This window comes from Anopheles moucheti, chromosome 3 (genome assembly GCF_943734755.1).
Source record: "Anopheles moucheti chromosome 3, idAnoMoucSN_F20_07, whole genome shotgun sequence".
In the NCBI taxonomy this organism is placed as follows: Eukaryota; Metazoa; Arthropoda; class Insecta; order Diptera; family Culicidae; genus Anopheles; species Anopheles moucheti.
This window is the reverse complement of record NC_069141.1, coordinates 78,001,345-78,019,683: the sequence shown is the minus strand read 5'-3', so window position 1 is coordinate 78,019,683 and position 18,339 is coordinate 78,001,345. Positions and strand designations below refer to the sequence as shown.

The 18,339-nt window shown below is 42.9% G+C and overlaps 3 protein-coding genes across 6 annotated transcripts in view; 2 read left to right on the top strand and 1 right to left on the bottom strand.

Annotated features, from left to right (window-relative positions):
• Window positions 1–1,691: 1,691 nt before the first annotated feature.
• LOC128301735 (mitochondrial potassium channel ATP-binding subunit) lies at window positions 1,692–4,224 on the top strand. Its single transcript, XM_053038350.1, has 4 exons — window positions 1,692–1,747; window positions 1,821–2,190; window positions 2,264–2,361; window positions 2,426–4,224. Exons 1-4 carry the CDS (start codon window positions 1,692–1,694, stop codon window positions 4,056–4,058), a joined length of 2,157 nt encoding a protein of 718 aa, XP_052894310.1. The 3' UTR covers window positions 4,059–4,224.
• LOC128303023 (zinc finger protein 182-like) lies at window positions 4,115–5,564 on the bottom strand. Its single transcript, XM_053039876.1, has 3 exons — window positions 5,096–5,564; window positions 4,365–5,029; window positions 4,115–4,171 (listed from the first exon to the last, which is right to left on the bottom strand). The coding sequence occupies exons 1-3, from the start codon at window positions 5,460–5,462 to the stop codon at window positions 4,115–4,117; spliced, it is 1,089 nt and encodes a 362-aa protein (XP_052895836.1). The 5' UTR covers window positions 5,463–5,564.
• A 367-nt stretch (window positions 5,565–5,931) lies between these two features.
• The window catches only part of LOC128301564 (tyrosine-protein kinase Src42A), an 82,512-nt gene continuing 70,104 nt past the window's right edge, over window positions 5,932–18,339 (top strand). The window contains exons 1-2 of one of the 4 annotated variants that reach the window (XM_053038118.1): window positions 5,932–5,988; window positions 7,894–8,650. In XM_053038118.1, the coding sequence (XP_052894078.1) occupies window positions 8,378–8,650 (273 nt within the window). In that variant the 5' untranslated portion in view covers window positions 5,932–5,988; window positions 7,894–8,377. Of the gene's footprint in view, window positions 6,072–7,893; window positions 8,651–18,339 lie in introns of all 4 variants that reach the window. The other 3 variants (XM_053038115.1, XM_053038119.1, XM_053038116.1) reach the window with 3 other exon arrangements.

Sequence of the window (18,339 nt, the reverse complement as noted above, 5' to 3'; positions counted from 1 at the left end):
TGCCAACAAACAAAACCAGATGGAGAATGTGTCAACCGCGTGGATGGATGCAGTGCTGGTTGTAATTGTATGCAGTTGTACATTCCATTCCATCGAACCTGTTTTGTTTTAATTGATTTAATTTAATAGCTGTTTTTACAACAACATCAACTGTTGTGAGCAATGCATGATAAATTTAGTTACGGCTATTCCGTTATTAATATAAGAGCACACGGATGGATACGAATTGATTTATTCTGCGGTAACAGTTGTGAAACTGAACAAAGTCTTTTCAAATGTTGCCTAGGTATCCGATGTCGGAACGAATGGCACAGACTAGAACGTAGTGTTGTGCTATTGCATACCGTATACAAAATATGCTCATAAATTCTTCAGAGATTGTTTCGACACATTCGTAGAAGCGATAGATGAAAGCTGTCAAACAGGATTCTGAAAATGAATCGATATGAGTAATCCATACTATGTGGCAAATTCTTGCGAGAAGATGTCGACTCAGAAATTCCATTCTTATCATCATTTCATGGAATTCGATGCCGCAAACAGCTATCTCTCCCTCTTTACCGGCACAACAAACTTAAGAGGTTTAGGTCAGTCATTTTTGTACTCTCTGTGAATTTACTTACCTGGAGCTGGATAGTCTGCCCTGCGTACGGGAAAAATAGCAATAAAGGGGGTGTAAATCCATAAATATTAGTAAACTTGTGTGAAGTTTAATAAAATGATAGAAACGATGTTACAGACGTAAAACTCTCACGGTCTTTGAAAGTTAGAAGTAGATTAGAAAGTTTCTAGACATAACAGAGATTAAAGCAAGGATGCTATCTGAAATCTGGTCATATCATAACGCAATAACGTGATTAAAACTTAATTTGATTTGCCAAATTCGAAACTGGATTTTTTGAACACCTCCAAAAGTTAATTGCTAGTGGTCAACAAAAACACACTGGCAGTATTTTTGGATATTGAGCCTTCATTATTAATCATCAGTGAATTATCCCATGAATTAGATTAGCTAGGATTCGTCAAGGACAACTTGGCTCGTGAAGTTTCTTTAGGTCGAACACGAGGTTGGAGATGCCGTGATAATATGACGTGTAAAAAGTACAACGACACTACATGATAGCAAGGTTTTGGTATGATAATGGCGAATCTTGAGAGTGTTTACGCTAAGCAGCTCACACCTAGTCTCATATTCAGGCAAGGTGAAAGACGCTCCACCAAGAAACCTACGATGAGTAAATCAGGTGAAAGATCTCAGAAGCTCCCGCAATTCAGAATAAAATTGCCAAATACTTAATATGAAACAGTGTAACATCTAATTTCGGATGAAGTCAAACTAAACGCAAGTCAAACTGCTTTTAAACTGAAATAATATGCTCACCAAGAAAAAAATGTACCTTTCAAATTGATTTACAAATAAAATTCGCTCCACCTCGCCAACTGCATTTTGTTGTCACGCAATATGGCCGATGGCGGACGCCATAGTGCAGCGTTTTGACAATCAGCTGTTGTTTACACCGGTTCTTCTGACATGTATCTACCGAGAAACCCAAAAACGAAAGCATCTAAACAGTCTACGCAACATTGTGCATTTTTTTTTTCGGTGACGAAAAACAATACATTGCATTGCGAGGAAGCAATCGAGGAAGCTTTCGAGCTCCGCCAGAAGTGAACTCGTGGACGCTGTGAGCATGTTAAAGCTGTTACTCTCCACGCATCGACAAAGCTGCTGGCAGGGATTGTTACGGTTGGTTCTTTATGCGCTGTGCCACCAATACGAGATTGCATAACCTCAACCTGTTTTTCGTTTTCCGTTCTAGATCTTCTCCGTACGGTGCGGATAGTAAGCATGTGCTGCTGCGTAACACAATCCAATCATTCGGTACCGCCCGATCCGGCATTCTTCAACCTTTCCGCAACACTGTCGTACGTACCGCACGTCAAACGCACACTGTGACAAAAACGGGCTCGCAAGCTGGTGGTCGATTGATAAAAGTATTGCTTGGAGGGACCGCAATAAGCGTAACGCTAGGCTATCAGTACCGAAAGCTATTTGTCCACTGTGAAGCGTCCGTAAATCGGTTGGCCGGTCAGCGCAGTGTGCTGGACGATGGAACAGTACGGTTCGATTGGTGGAAGTTTTGGCGCTACCTGAAGCACCATTTGGGCAAGCTGATTGGTGCAGTTTTGGTGAGAAGCTGCACAAAACCATCCCGGCAATTATGTTCTAACTTATCTCCTCTTTTCCCGATATCATTTGTAGGCTGCTCTTGCCGTAGCATATTTCAACATTCAGATACCAAATCTGCTCGGTGTGATCGTCAACAAGCTTGCTCGCTATGCAGGTAGTAGCCTCAAAGAGTAAGTATCACTAATTGGAACTTAATTTCCCCAACAAGACACTCATCTTCTTCGTTGTCAACAGTATCAATACTGCCAGTTTCTTTCGCGATATGAGAGGCCCCGCGCTGTCGTTGTTTTTGATGTATTTGGCCCAGTCCGGCTTTACTTTCGTGTACATTCTGCTACTCAGCCAGATCGGTGAGCAAATGGCGGCCAGCATACGGCAGGATTTATTCAAGCAAATCATCATTCAGGATCTGGAGTTCTTCGATCACAACCGTACGGGCGAGCTGGTGAACCGATTGACCGCGGATGTACAAGATTTTAAGTCCAGCTTTAAGCAGTGCATTTCGCAGGGCTTGCGAAGCTTTGCCCAGCTTGTCGGTGGAGGTATTTCGCTGTTCTGGATCTCTCCGCAGTTGGCCAGCATTGCGCTCGTTTCGGTCCCATTAGCCGTGGGGATGTTTTCGCTGCTTGGCCGTTCGTTGCGCCATCTGAGCAAAAAGGCCCAGGCTCAATCAGAGCGAGCGACTTCAGTGAGCGAGGAAGCGTTGTCCAACATACGCACAGTACGGGCCAGCGCGAGCGAGTACAGCGAGGTAGAACTGTTCCGTGCCGAAACGGAAAAGTCGGCCGTTATCTCTCAGCAGCTTGGAGCGGGAATTGCCGTATTTCAGGCGCTTAGCAATCTGTGCCTTAATGGGATGGTGCTGACAACGCTTCTTCTCGGTGGTCACTTCATGTCGGCAAATTCCATCAGTGCCGGCGACTTGATGGCATTTCTCGTGGCGGCACAAGGTGTGCAACGGTCACTCGCACAAGGTTCCATACTGCTCGGTTCGGTAATTCGTGGCATGACGGCCGGTGCTCGAGTTTTTGAGTTCCTTAGTCTGGAGCCAAGGGTAGATCTGAAGCATGGCTTAATCATCCCGGAGGGTAATTTGCAGGGAGAAATACGCTTCGAAGGTGTACAGTTTGTATACCCCACCCGGCCCAATCAGCGTGTGTTGAAGGATTTCAACCTAGTACTTCGACCCGGCCAAACGGTGGCACTGGTCGGAGCTAGTGGAAGTGGAAAATCAACCGTTGCCGCACTGCTGGAACGATTCTACGAACCAACGGCGGGTCGCATTACGATCGATGGTTACGAGCTAGGCCATCTGTCCCCGAGCTGGCTCCGGGGAGAACTTATCGGCTTTATCGAACAGCAACCCGTACTGTTCGGGACGACGATTTACGAAAACATTCGATACGGTCGACCGAATGCTACGCGGGAAGAAGTGATGGAAGCTGCGAAAGCGTCACAATCGCACGAATTCGTTAGCCGATTACCGGATGGGTACGATACGATGGTGGGTGAGCGTGGAATACAGTTGAGTGGTGGCCAGCGGCAACGCATTGCAATTGCGCGAGCATTACTGAAGCAACCGACCGTTTTGATCCTGGACGAAGCGACCAGTGCGCTCGATGCGGCCAGTGAAGCGGTCGTTCAGAGTGCGCTCGACGCGGCCGTACTCGATCGAACGACGCTGATTATTGCGCACCGCTTATCGACGATCCGTAACGCGGACGTAATCGTGGTGCTGGATCAGGGCCAGATCGTTGAAGTGGGCACACATGACAGTTTGATAAAGGCGCAGGGTTACTACTATGAGTTGGTGAAGCAACAGGAACGACAACAGCGACAAGAGCAAGATTCGCGGGCATACGGATAAGGGCAGGACAAATGCCTTGGGGGAGAATTGTGTTTTGTTACGTTGGCCTTAGGGATTTAGTTGTTACGACGAAGTTTATCGCAATCGGGGCTTAGAAAAATTGGGTTGCAAAGCTATAAAAAGACATTTCATGGAAATAAAACAATTTAGGGGCTATTTATTCAGTGGAAACAATGGCATTGTCAAAAATCGATGAGGTTACGTTATCCTGTTTTTTCATTTGCATACGATACAGTAACTATAAATTTCCGGTTTAGTTTACTCAGCTTTATTTCACAACAAATTTTAAGTTCGATCACCACTTACCATCTGTTCGTGATTCGCTTGATGGAACAAAAGTGAACTTTTGTTAGCATAAGATTTCTCGCACCATTCGCATTTGTACAGCCGCACCATATTATCATTTCCACCACCGGGTGGATGTTTCCTTGCCATGTGCTTCTTCAAACAACGTGCCATTATCTTCGTGCCGCACTCAGGACAGTTTTTCACCATATGATCACGCTGATGATCAACCAGTTGCGGTTTCGACACAAACGATTTATCGCACTGATCGCATTGAAATGCATGCCGCTCGGACAGTGGCACGTGTGCGGAATGCTTGCGTGCCATATGCATGTTCAGTACGCGCAGTTTTATCATCTGCTTGCAGATGGGGCACTCTTTCGTCTGATGGTTGCGCTGATGATCGATTAGAAGCGTTTTGCAATGGAAAATCTTTTCGCATTGATCACACTTGTAGAGTCGCTTGTCGGATAGGATATCCGCCTTCGGGTGGTTTAGCGCAATATGTTCCTTCAGGTATCGAAATATAATCGTTTTCCTGCAAACTGGACACTCTTCCAGCTGATGGTTTCGCCGGTGATTGCTAAGCTGACGGGTATTGAAGAACGATGATTCGCAGAACTCACACTTGTAGGGGAGCTTTTTATTCTCCATGTTTGTTACAGCCGTATGCGGTTTGTTTTGTGCTGCAAAGTTAACAGGATTATGTACGATCAATTGCAAAAGTGACTTCATTTCACCAAAACCCTCACCTTCACGACTGGAAGTTTTATTTCCATCGTGTATCTTCTGTTCGACAGAAGATTCATCACTTGAAATATATTCCATCTTTACTTCCACATGCTCGCCTAGCGAGGACACAATCGTCGTTTCGCCTATTTCGATCTCATCAACAAACGAATATTCTCCCGTATCGTCTCTTGTATGTGCATTTGTTGGGAAGGTTGTATCTTCTGCAATTGTTTTATTACTTTGCGTGCAATTCATGTGCGGTATGGTTTCGGAAGTATCTCGCTGTTCAACCTTAATTGTTGTTGAAAACTGTTTCGCATCTTCTTCGTACCGTACCGGGGGTGAAATTATCCAGGTTTCTGTGCTAGCCTGTGATTGAGCTTGCATTTTAATGTTGCCACTACAAATTCACTTGTTATTTCACGGCGTAATGATTATAGAATAGACTAATCCTATAAAAACTTAACAGCATTATAATTAACTAGTTGAACTAGCTGAATTTCTCTATGAGAATCGATGTAGGAATGTTTGTTTACAAATAATAATTTTTCATGACAGCTGATCCTGTGCAGTACTAGAGCTTGAATATTATTTGAAAAAAGGAGGATTTCTTGTAACTTGATATTTGTATTATTTATTCAAAAATTAAAAAATGTTTTTGACAGTTTATCTTTGATTTCTTAAAGTGTTCCGTAAAGTAAAAACGTGTCAAAAACGCTTTTCAATTTCCAATAACGTTTGCGGTTTGGGCCACACAACTCCCCGCTATAAATTGACCGCAAAGAGTTGACGTTTCGCCATGACACAATCCAACCGAATCCACGCACACACACGCACCGAAAGCTATCAGTAAACACAAAATCGGACCAAACAGGTCAAAAGAAAATCAGCAGCCCAGCGGGTATAGCGTGCGGTGAGCAACTCGTGAGCAAAATTCGCAAAGCAAAGCGAAAACACCACCACCGTGGACGCATTCGTGCAATTTCGTGCAACGAGGTAGAAAAGAAAGGCTTTTTTATGTGAGAAACTAGTGTGCGATTCTAATTTGGTTTACCATTGAGTTCCCCGTGGCGCTTCCAGAATTGAAACCAATTTTGACAGGGACCTGTGCGTGCGGATAGCGATATGATGGTCCGCACTCGTTTGAATATTTCCCAATAGGGTGGGTGACATGATGTGAATTAAAAATAACGTGGCTTTTCTTTCGTACCATCGTGAAAGTGCATCGTGGTTAGTGGGTGAGGTTTATTTCCTCTAGTGCTGCGGCTCAGTTCTGTGGTGAAAGGGCAAGAAAAACCTGTCCCGTGCGTGCGTGTGAAAACCCTCCCGGTAATGTTGCCCAAAAACGGGATGCTCTTGTACAGCTTCCGGGGCAAAAGTGGGTGGTTTGAGCTCCGGCAATTTGTGTTAGATTGAATGCAATAAAGTGCTTTTACATGTTTATGCATCGACGGAGCAGAAAGTAGTTGATTTAATGTTCAGTAAAGTGACCAAAAAAAAAGGTTTAGCCACGACACAACGACGAGAAAGGGGCCACATATATAGCGTACAGTACAGTGGTGAAACAGTGTGTGTGTGGGTGCACATGTGTGAATTGCAAGATTGCAGGGTTCGTCATACCGAATAATCGGTATCGTAAACGCTAAAGAATTACCTTACGAACGCAAACTACATACCTTAGACAACATATTTTTACTAAAAGCGGTTACTTTTTATAAACTTCGATTGTTCGTAACAAAATTACGGATAAAGTCAACACAGGACATAATTGCTTGCACCATTGCGTGTGACATCGAATAACCCTGCAAAGCAATCGATTGATTCGTGCGACTCTGTGTATGCGTGCCGGCTTGAAGCGATTGAGCTGTGTGAGTGCGGTGTATGTGTTTGGGGTGCGTGATTGCAGCAGCAACAGCAGAAAAAGGCAACCAGGAATAGGTTGCCCGCTCTTTCTCTCTCTCTTTCTCTACTCCACACAGCCCACACAGAGGAAAGGAACGCTTTTGCTTCGGTAGTGTGTGATACGGCATCGAAGTAGACAAGTGGCAGTAGGAAAAGGATGCATTTTCGTTGCATTCCTCAGCGTACAATAAATCATAGTTTTCTATTGTGTTTTTTACGGGGTTTACTGTTCTGTGCGTGCAGGTGTGTGTGGGATACACGATATGCATAAGTTTTCGGTAGTGAATAGAGGCAGTGCTGCTGGTGCAACTTTGGTACAAGGACGAGGACAGCAGGGAATTTAACGAGTCAAGTGAAACACACACCAAAAGGGCTTTATTTTTTATTGTTGTTAAGAGTACGGGGAGTTTAAGAACTTTTTTTTACAACTATTGTTTTGTGTTGTGCTATGCTTGTTTTGCTTCGGGAAGCTGCGTTTAAGGTGTGCGAAAATTTCGAGGTCATTCGCGGGAGAAACCTTGACGGGTTACTCTCTTGTTCTCTGGATGTAAGAGATTTCAAAGGAAATTATGATAAGGCAAACACTCGGAAGTTAATTCTGCGGTAAATACCATCTCGAATAGGTCAACTGTGGGGCTGTAGTCATGTTAATGCCTACTTCGATGTTAAACTGCAACGGCTCCGATGCGTTCTCGTAGTGTAATGGGTGTTTTCTTTGTAGATGTGTGTGCGTACATTAAAATTGTGAAGAATTTCCAAAATAACAAACCAAACACACCCACCACACGGCTGGTCCAACGTGTAGGAGGGCGTACGCGGCCTCGCCCTGGTATGCGAAGCAAGTTACCAATGTTTTGGGCTATGTTTACTTTAGTTTTGTGTTAAATTACTTAACAAAATATATCTTTCATCTTAGCAGCAGTGTGCTCTCTGTGTGTGAAATGTGATTGTGTGTAAATGGTGTGCTGTGAGTGTATGTTGCGACGTGTAGTGTGAGCCATGAAGCCATGATTTTGCCGTGGTAAATGCTCCAACAGCAAATAAAAAGTTTGGCTTTGAATGTTTTGTTCCAACGCCTGTAGCCAGCTGGGGTTGCAATGACAGCGTCGTAGATCATCCGGCTTATTGTGCTGTGTTACAGAAAGTGCCCGTGGTGTGGAAAGAGAAAAAAAAACCCCCAAACCATCAGAAGGTTAAGAAAAGGCTCAATGAGCTAGTTTGAAAGTGTAGTGAAAATTTAGTGGAATACGGCTTTTGCTAAGCGTTATCTGTGGATCGCTTTCCGTGTGCGAAGGAGTCCAAGGTTAAACAGGCTATTAAAATCCGAACGAACGAAAGCAACACCCGGGTGTGGTAAAGTGTTTTTGGCACAGTTCTGGTGAGCTTCCAGCGGATTAACAATGGGCAATTGCTTCAGCAGTACGGCCAAGGCCGATCCGAAAGATCCGATCGGTCCGGGGCCGATTGATAGCGAACCGGTACTGGCCGGCAATCCGGTGGCGACGCCACCACAAGAAGCAATCCGCCAGCCAATGCCGGCCCTGCCCGATCCGGGCAACGATTCAATCAGTACGGCCAAAATCTTCGTCGCACTGTACGACTACGATGCGCGCACCGACGAGGATCTCAGCTTCCGCAAGGGTGAACATTTGGAGATTCTTAACGATACTCAGGTAAGTTGGGTTTGGTGAGGAAACAAGAAATCCCGTGGGAATACGCGAAGGTTCGAAAGGACCACACGTGAGGATCATGAAGATCGTCGGTTGAATGACAAAGTCCGGATAGAAACCCGCACCAACACGAGATCTGAAGCGAAAGACCCGCACACGGAAGTTCCCTCGGGATGCTTGGTACCCGAAGGACCCGTGAGAAGGAAGCCCATAAAATGAACCAACGGCAACTGCGCAACTTAATGTTTTGATCGAATGAAGCAAACGAAAATCCAAGGGTGCTCTGAGATGATGAAAGTGAAGAATACGATCGAAAAAGAAACGACCAAAAGAGGAATAAACAAATACACACACGAAATACCTGTTGTCCGCGCGAATGGAACAAGAAGCATAAGCATAAGCCAAGAATGTTTCGATCCAAAATTATCCCAAAGCATCAAAGCAGTCAATACGCGAAGAAACGAAAAGTTGTGTATCGAACATAATTCCCAGCCAAAAGTGGGAAGTCAGAGTGAGAACTTAAAATTTTGGGCCTCCTGGACGGTGTGGCAGTGTGGAATAGAACACGATCCCAAAAACGCACACACGTACTCGACCGCCAAGACGATAATCTTCGCCATTAAGGTTCCAGCGGGCGCACGTAATGGGTCTCTTTGTTGTTTTGGCGTCGTTTTCGGTCCCCTGAATGCGATTGATCATGATGGACGCGCGATCAACTTCGTGATTAACCGAGCAAACACGGCACGATCACATAAGCATAGGCAGCATGGTATGGGTTGTGCATATGTTTATGTGTTTCGGGGTGTTGTTTTTGGTTTTGGGTAACCTGAAACTTTGGCGGAATGGATAGTCGGGCTTTTGAAGAGCGCTGTAACGAAATCCGTGTCGAACGTCGGTAAGGTCGAATGTACTCTCGGACCTTTAATGTTAGGTTGTTTCGCCTGTTGTCGGTTATTTCATTTTAGCTATGTTTTTTTTTACGATCACACATAAAAAGCAGCAGCTATCTACAGTTTACTCCTTTCTACACACAATTTATTGGATTGTAGCGTAACTGAAGTAAATCTTTTTAGGCTTCATAAATTAATGGAACTATTTAGAATGGAACTTGAAGAATTATGGAAAATCATATTCTTCGGAATACTCCGAATGAGATACATGTAATTATTGAACATCGTTAGATGATTATTTTTTATCGTCTAAAATGTGTATTCTCAGAATAAACGTTATTTAAAAATTGCTTAAAAAGTTAGTCACTGAGATACTGAGCTTTGCAAATGCACAGATCTGATAGCTCGATAGCTCAGTGAGTTTACAGCCCAAATTTGTAGGAAATAAGCTTCAATTCTCATTCATTACAGACATATCCTGATTCCACATACGTGGATATTCAAAATACTCCCTCGACCACTATCACTTTCAAATTTTTAATTTCATTTTGTTTTAAGATAAAAAGTAGGAGTACCTTTAGTTACGTCTAGTCAAGTTATCTACTTCCTACTTATTTCAACGTACAAAATCCCTCTCCAGTATGATTGCGTAAGAAAATATGATGAAATAGCTATACCAATACCAATGTTGAAATGCCTTTTCATAGTTCTGGTTGTCCACACATGGAGATCATATGAAACGAATCAAATGCTCGCATCATACTGTTCCCATTGGGCGATCACGTTGTGCAACTGTAATCCCGCATCACATCTTGTAAATAATTTGTCTAGCATCGTTCCCGACAGATCGAACGGACAGAAGAACAGTCGAGGGAACAGCTAACCCCCGAAAAGCCGGAACCCCGATCAAACAGTCAACGTAAGCGAACGATGTAATAATGCAATATGTAAACCTCCGGGTGCCATCTGGTTCCGCTTCGAAGGTTAAATTTATCCCAAGGCGTAGTCCGATCGCGTGAGTTTGATCGCTGCACCGGGTACGACATGTTGGTGTCTGCATTAATAGACGGGACCGGGTTGCGGCAGAAAGAGCGCTACCAAGAGAGAGAGACTTCCAAAAGCTCATTAGGAATGAGGAACGATGGGTTGGCGAGAACGAATTCTTGGATGGAATGTTCTATAATGAGGGTCTCGGATGTGGCTCTTGATCGACCACATTCCATTCGATGCTAATGGCACTGATGGGCATATTTTCGTTGGATGATTATGTTGCGTTGTGCATCGTGGTGTGAAATGGCGTAAGAATTATAAATTTCTTTTTCGGGATTCATTTCGTTTTCATCAATGCTATGTTAATCATAATAAATTAGTTTAATAATCAGATCAGAGGTGTAATGTTGACAAATCTGCCATAAATTTTTATCAAACAAAGTTTATTTAATTGGACGATAAAATAATCTGAAGCTGTAATGATTGTATGATTGATATGTGGTGGGATATTCATCGATTATGTTCTAATCGCACTTTAGTATGTATGTTTTGTCTTAGTCTCCGTACCTTTTCATCGAATATTTTGTAAATACTTACTATCGCCTCGTTTGGCCCAACAAATCTAGCTCCATCAGTCGACCGCACCGAATGGTTGGAAAGGGAAAGTTTTCCATTGAACGGAGAGACCACGCGCCTTGCTGATATGTTGTTTTCAAATCGGTTGCGGTTGAATGCGAATCTGCGATGAAACAGACCCCGGCCAAACTGTATCGACTGCTGGCTGGTGTAGTTTGCTCCACTGCCATGCCGTTGCCTACCCCACTGATGTAGCGCGTCGATGCAGCTCGTCTAATCGCTTCATAACGTTGGGTGATGTGTTGGGTGTATGATTTTTTTTTGTTGCTTGTATTGCTGCTTTCCTCGCTCTTCCCCTATTATCGAGCCCTGATAGGACGCTGGCCGTTTGTTTGCTTGGTCGAACTACACTGCGCGGCACGACAGGTGGCACCAATTACGAGGAGAGGGCATTTTCGCGCGGACTTACACCGGTCGACCGCGTCAAACCACCATGGACCGGGGGGAGTCCAGTCCATTAACGTTATTAGTAACTAATGGTACGAAACCGAGGCAGAAGAGTTCGATTTTTTTTGTGCAGAGGTCTTACTTTTTCATCAGTGAAATGAAGAGTGTTGCTGCTGAATCGGCGTGGTACATCTTGCTGAAGATTCGCTTTCATGCCCCTTTTCTTCTTCATGCCGGTTGTGGTGCCAAAAACCAACCTCATGAAGCGCCGAAAGTGATCGTTGGTTGAAGCTTTCCTACAAGGTTTCGTTTCTACCATTGCTCGGTCATATAACTTACTTGTGTGAGCCTAAGAGATAAAATTTTCGACCATTCTGTAGTGAAAATGAACCCCTTTCATTAATTTTGCAATTTTGATATCTTTCGCAGAATAGGGCTTATCATATAAATTGATAAATCAGTCTGATATGGCTGTGAAGAAACATTTGAGCTTATCTGGTTGATAAGTTAGGTTCGAAGCAGAAATTTCTGATGACCAAGCTCGTTCTACAGTTTACTGTCTACATATGGAGTGTTATAAATGCAGTGGTCAAACCATAAATATCGAAGCTACTTAATTCATTCGAGGCATACATTGAAGCAGTTATCAATTTTCAATCCCATTTTGCGCCTTCGGGCTCTGGATAACTATTTGGGTTAATAGAGGATGGAAATGTTACCACTGCTCGCCTTATGGTCCAGATTTGGTAGCATTCGACCTAAAAATTGTCTTGAACGATGCAGAGCGCTGTTTGCCGGCCAAAGATATTTTTGATTAGGGGTTTACAGATTGGTTTGATTTGTGATTAGGCTCCACTGTGGAGCAATTGTTTAAAATTAATTTAAAATTTCAAAGTCAAGACTTGTTTACCTAATAGTAGCTGTATATATTTTTTTCATGTTATCTATATTTTAATCAATCAAACAATTATTGTAGAAATAGTTAAAAATACTACAAAAGAGGTTAAATTTTTGTTGACCTAACATCCAATGTTTGCCTGTAGCACCAATTGCCAATGATAAGGATGATCTGATTAAAGGCCCGCAAAGGAGAAAAACATAGTTTTCATGATGAATTTCAACCGACTTAGGACCAAATTGCTTAGAAAAATTAACTTGTTACTCTTTGTTGATAGTTTGGTGTAGCGGATAGGTGTGGAAAATCCAACATCTCGAAAGGCGCACACTAATTTGGAAGCCGTTCACGCGTGACCAGACCTACTCATACGTCGTCCGTGACTTAGTTTGGTGACAAGCAAGCGTTGTGCGTTCAACGGACCATGAACAAACAAACAAACAAACAAACAAACAAACGCAAAATTTAAGTGTTCACCTCACGAAAACCCATCATTTCGTCTATTTTAATAATGGAGTTTTACGTTAAATGATACATTAAATAATAAGTCATTAGTTTTGTTAAATATTTGCTACTTTTCGATAAGCTTTAGTTTAATAATTTTTATTAAATAAAATCCAGATTAAATTTACTTCTAGATTAAAATTAAGAAATGCGTACACAACAAAGCAGAGCCAACAAAACACGTAATCATCCTCCATGAGTCATTGCCGATGGCGTGTGTTTGTTTGTTTGAGCTCAGTTCGATGTAAAATTGAATTAATAATGCTTTAATCGCCAATCTTATCATCAAGAACACTTTTTTCACAAATTTTTCACCACTTTTTTGAATGCATACAATGTATGTTTAATTTACTCATCTATGTAGCAGCTAGCAGCTATGCGTAATACGGTCAGATCGTTATAGCATAATGCTGTTAATCACCAGCAACATTATCAGTTGCGAATCCAGTTCCTTTCGCGCTGCTCAACGCCAACAAAACTAACAGAAATTGATGTGCTGTGGTCGGAAAGGGGGTAAATTACGTCGGAGTTGCACAAATACACTTTTTTTTTTTTTTCCTTTATGTTGCATGTAGCATACACGGCCACACGGGGCCCGTACGGGGTGTGCAATGAACCGTAACTTCTTCACCGTGCACATCCAACGGTTTTGCGGAAAGATGGGCCACTGTGTGTGTGTGTTTTTTGTTGTTGCTGTTGTTGTTCGCGGTACGAACCGTGGCCACTACTTGTCTAGACTGATGTGCAATGGGTATTGATTTTTGTATGTACTTTCTATTCTGTTGCTATTTGCGGATCGGTTCTGTGGTGATTTTTCTTTACCAGTTTTCCTAACGGTGTTGCTAGTTGTTTTTTTTTTCGCAGCAATCTCTAACCCATTCAAGGCAGGGTCATTAATGCTCATCATGCAGCACTGGAAATAAAAGAGGTTAATTAGGCGTGAGGCTATCAGTGATATTGCACAAGTAGAGGTCACTGAATGGAGTTTTTTAGTAAGTTAAGCTGTACTGTATAAAGTTTGAATATAATGTAATATACAGGTGATTCCTCTATAATTATCATTCATTTCAACGAGAATGTTTCGCATTATTAATAAATTTAAATGCTTCGCTTATACTCTGAATAATGAACAGTAATCTCACATGGATTCGGGATCCAAGAACTCCTGTTATATGGTCCGTGTCTACGTCGAAATATTGAAGAAACTTTCGCTGTACATGCTCAGAATAATGCTACTAGAAAACTAACCTTCAATTAACTTGTAGCGTTGGCCAATTCTTTAAGATTGGGAATTGAAAACAAGAACTATGGCACATGGAAGGCTTTGATGTTGAGGAAAAAATGTCTACAATACAACAAATCCCGCATAATACATAAGATATTCTGAAGGTGTAGAAGGTACGGATTATGGGTTTTGTCATATGTTAGCAATAACCCGTGGTATTAATAAATTATACAATTAATGATTTACTCCCAGAAGCACTCACGTTTCAAAGATGGTATTTTCCTACAACCAATGGGAATTCTAGTGATTAAGTTACCGATGTTCCGCCAGGTCTGTTTGTCTGTTTACCATTTTCTAGAGAAAAAGTGTATATTTGAGTTATATTTTGTAAAAAATAAGTGAAAACATGTATTCAATGAGTATTTCATGTACTCCATGATTATTTACTGCCCGATGCCATATGTACATTTTCATAATATTTAATTTCTTCAGTTAAAGTCGGCATCTCGATAACACCGAGGAATGACGCACCGGTGGAGTGATGAAGTCCGGAGCGGTATGATGAGCGAATTGCAGGATTGCCCATGTCTGCACCGGAAACGAAAGTTTCACCCCGGTGATGAATTGATGTACCATTCGCTACTCCGAAAAGCGCATGAAAGAGAGCAAAAGAAAAGCCGTTCGCCCGTCCAATGCTGCGATGAAAATCGGACCAACGCGTTGCGATGATGATTGGTCTCGTCGGGCATCAAATGGCGTTGAGGGATTCGCCTTGCCCACTGGCACACGAAGAAGCGGAGTCTTTCCCAGTGCCCGCGTCCGATTGCATATCGGACAGTTTTGTTGGATGGACGACGCCGGTTAAGCACGACGATGGGTTTTGATTGCCGTGCCGTTTTTTTCTCTCCAGCGCACATAGCGCATTCGTTTGCACTGCGCTACGTCTGCGACCATCAGCCGGGCCGCCGTTGCGTTGATTAGATAATGGTCGGGCTAAGTGACGGATTGGCAGCGAGTTCCTCTGCCGGCGCGTATAACGCCACCACGCCACGCAAGGGAAACGAAAGTGAGCTACGTTGCATTTTACTTTCTCCTTAAGGTGGATTATGCTGTTCTTTTTCGTTGTATGTTGCTCCACGATTATACGAGGTGCTTCCATGCAATGAGCGATAAAACTTAATGCTTAGACTTTGTTTTAATTACAATGGCATAGATAAATAACATCGTCAAGGTTTGAATAATTTAGAAACAGTTGGAACGTATAAAAGTGCCATATTCTAGCACTAATTTTTGCACAACGTAAATCACATTCATGCAACTAGGGATATGCGGTAAAGCGTACGTGTTGGAACGATTAATAAAACATATTCTCCCGTGGGAAAACCCCATCCGCGGTTGACGCGATGCCACCGTTAATGTACGTGCAGTGCCTGGGACCGTTGCACCTCGGCGCGTTCATCTTGCTGTGTATCGTACAGAGTGCAAGAGAATAGAGTTTATCTTGCTAGAACCTCACACACGCACACACACGCCGCTGGCCATTAATTTTATGGCCAGCAGCGTCAAAACAATATTTCCCGCTTGTGCATGTGGTGTGCTAAAGCCGAAGGGAGTTGTTTGTGTCTCTCGGTGGACGGAAGTGTGGCCATTTTGCATTTTTAATGTAAGACCAAGGCGCGGATCGATTACCGTTTTGGTTGGTTGGTGGATAGCGTTATCGTTAATCGTTGCAATGGTCAACAACAGGCAAACTACTTTTGGCTTATTTATTTTCCTCTATTATGATAATATTAATCAATACAAATCTAATATCAGGGTTTTATGTTATACAAAACTGTTGTGAGTTAAAATATCTTTTGTTGATTTATGATTTTTGATATTTTCAATTTTAACAGAAACGTATTCTTTAGCATCTCCTTAGTAACTCCCCCAAAGTTCAACGAAGAATGAAGTCTTCCATGATCTCAGTTAGAAGTTCTTCGGTGTTTTGAATTTCAAATTCTGAACTGTCGGTCAACTTCACAAGTTCATTACAGGTTGATTCTCTGGTGGTATTGATCTGAGCTCTGAACTTCTTAAAGTTACTTCAATTTTTCTTAAGCGAAGATAAACAGAGCTCCAGGAACTCTTTGATATTCGTTATGTTGCTTGTTACCTTGATTTATAAAAAATCATAAAGAATCTTTAATTTATTGAAGAAACATTTCAATAATGCAATAACAATGCTATTAATAAGCAACTCTTCAAGCGTAATCTAAATGCAACCACAATTTATTAATGATATGCCGATACAATTCAGCTCACTTACCCCTGGCATACAAGCTGGCAAACATGTTTTGCATTCTTATGCGCTTAATTTGACATAAACAACGTCATCTCTCCTTTAGCCCAGCGCTTTCTCCTGCCTGCTGTTGTCTTATCTTACCCACTCAATCCGATGCGATCCGATGTTCCGTACACGACATCGTGTCACCCAGCAGAACGTGAGAGAATGAAGCAAGTGACGTAGATGTGCAGCCAGACTTCCGTCCAAAACCGGACTTTTCCTTTTGCGGGCTCGTTGGCGTGCTGGTCCCGCTGGTCCGATTTTGAATCCATTTGCAAGCGCGTATTGGCATCCCCGAGTCCGGGCGGCTTCGAACGGTTGACGGCCATAATAATGTCGAGACGGACACGATTGTTCCACAGCACCCGCAATGCCACACATATGGCAACCTCGTCCCGGATGCATCCCCCCCTCCCCTCCTCTCCGCTGTTGCGTTGTGTGAGTGTTAGTGTGGGATTTGTTGCTGCAAAACATCAACAATGCTCGCGAGCATAGGTCGGTTTCGGTCGGTGGTGTCGTTCTTATTTGGTGACCAATAAACGTGTGCGGGTCTGCATGTGGTCGTGCCTTTTGACGCTGGGGTGGAGTTTATTTTTTTCAATTATACAACGACCGACACGGCCAATTCGTTGTTGCTCTGCTGCCTTTTGGTCGCTTTTGCATGCATTTGCGTCGGCGATGTTTGATAAAAACCGAAACTCCACCAAACACGCTGGAAGTCGGCTTGTGATCTGGGGGAAATAAGAGCGATCGAGGCGGTAGAGCCACCTGATCGTACGGGCGACCGTTTCGATCGCCGTGTTTAGACACAACGTTAACGATGACGGTGGTAAAGGAACCGGTTTCGGAAGACATCCACTCACGCTCGACATTGGTCGACTGACGACTCTTGTACCTTTTGCTGTATCGGTGTATGGAGAAGCGTTCTGTTACTGGATATAATTTTGCGTTTGTGTTCTTTTTTTTGCACTACGTCTGGTCTGTTTACCATTTCTATTTTATGGCCTGTCGCTGGGGAACTTTTCCTTCAGCACCCGAACGCCGCACCATGGTAGTAGCCATCGTTGGTCATCCTTGTCGATTGATAGCTGCACTACCATTTTGTTCCAGACAGCCTTACTTGCCCATTCCGATGCCAACTGGATCGTATGTTCTTTCGTGACAAATGGGTATCCGGTTCAGCATTGACAGTAAGTGGCAAAAATAAGCTAACAGACTGGAAGTTCTAAATATTTGCGTATAAACTTGAACTATTTTTCGAAAAATTCTTGGAATGAACATAGACGCATAAAAATGAGCTTTTGAGGACTTCTAAAGCAATAAGTGTACTTTTAGGACGTAAAAGTTGCATTAAAATCCTATAATTTCCATTAATATTCGTTGGTACAGCCAGGAATGAGGGCGTAAATCGACATTTTCGATAACTTTTTAGAAAATTACTTTATGTTGATAACACTCTACAACAAAAATGTGTGCTTCAGTACATCCAATTCAGGATTCACGCAGGATTCTCAATGCATCTTACGGAATAACCCAGATTAGTCACCAGCTTTCGGATGGAGATTCCTGCTCCACCTTAACGTCAGGTAGTTTCTTAACTAAAATCCACCGAATATCTCGAGCGGTGATATTGGCTGTTGTGACCGAGATTCAGGCTAGTTACGTAACAATCTTTGTTAGGCAGTATGCCGTTGATACAGAGGCAACATTTCGGTTATATGCATATTATTGATGTGACTCGCAGACAGAGCTCACCTCCTTTTCCGGTGTCCAATTTCAATCATATGGTAATTCATGGCATAATTTTATTCTAATTAGGTTGTATAAATGGTAATGTCA

Bases quoted from the DNA above. Each gene is read 5' to 3' on its own strand.
- LOC128301735 (XM_053038350.1), top strand. From the start codon at position 1,692: ATGTTAAAGCTGTTACTCTCCACGCATCGACAAAGCTGCTGGCAGGGA. The intron at 1,748-1,820 runs GTTGGTTCTTTA...TTTCCGTTCTAG, and splicing joins TGCTGGCAGGGATTGTTACG to ATCTTCTCCGTACGGTGCGG. The intron at 2,362-2,425 runs GTAAGTATCACT...CGTTGTCAACAG, and splicing joins GCAGGTAGTAGCCTCAAAGA to TATCAATACTGCCAGTTTCT.
- LOC128303023 (XM_053039876.1), bottom strand. From the start codon at position 5,462: ATGCAAGCTCAATCACAGGCTAGCACAGAAACCTGGATAATTTCACCC. The intron at 5,030-5,095 runs GTGAGGGTTTTG...TTAACTTTGCAG, and splicing joins TAAAACTTCCAGTCGTGAAG to CACAAAACAAACCGCATACG. The intron at 4,172-4,364 runs GTAAGTGGTGAT...GTCTTTTTATAG, and splicing joins AAGCGAATCACGAACAGATG to CTTTGCAACCCAATTTTTCT.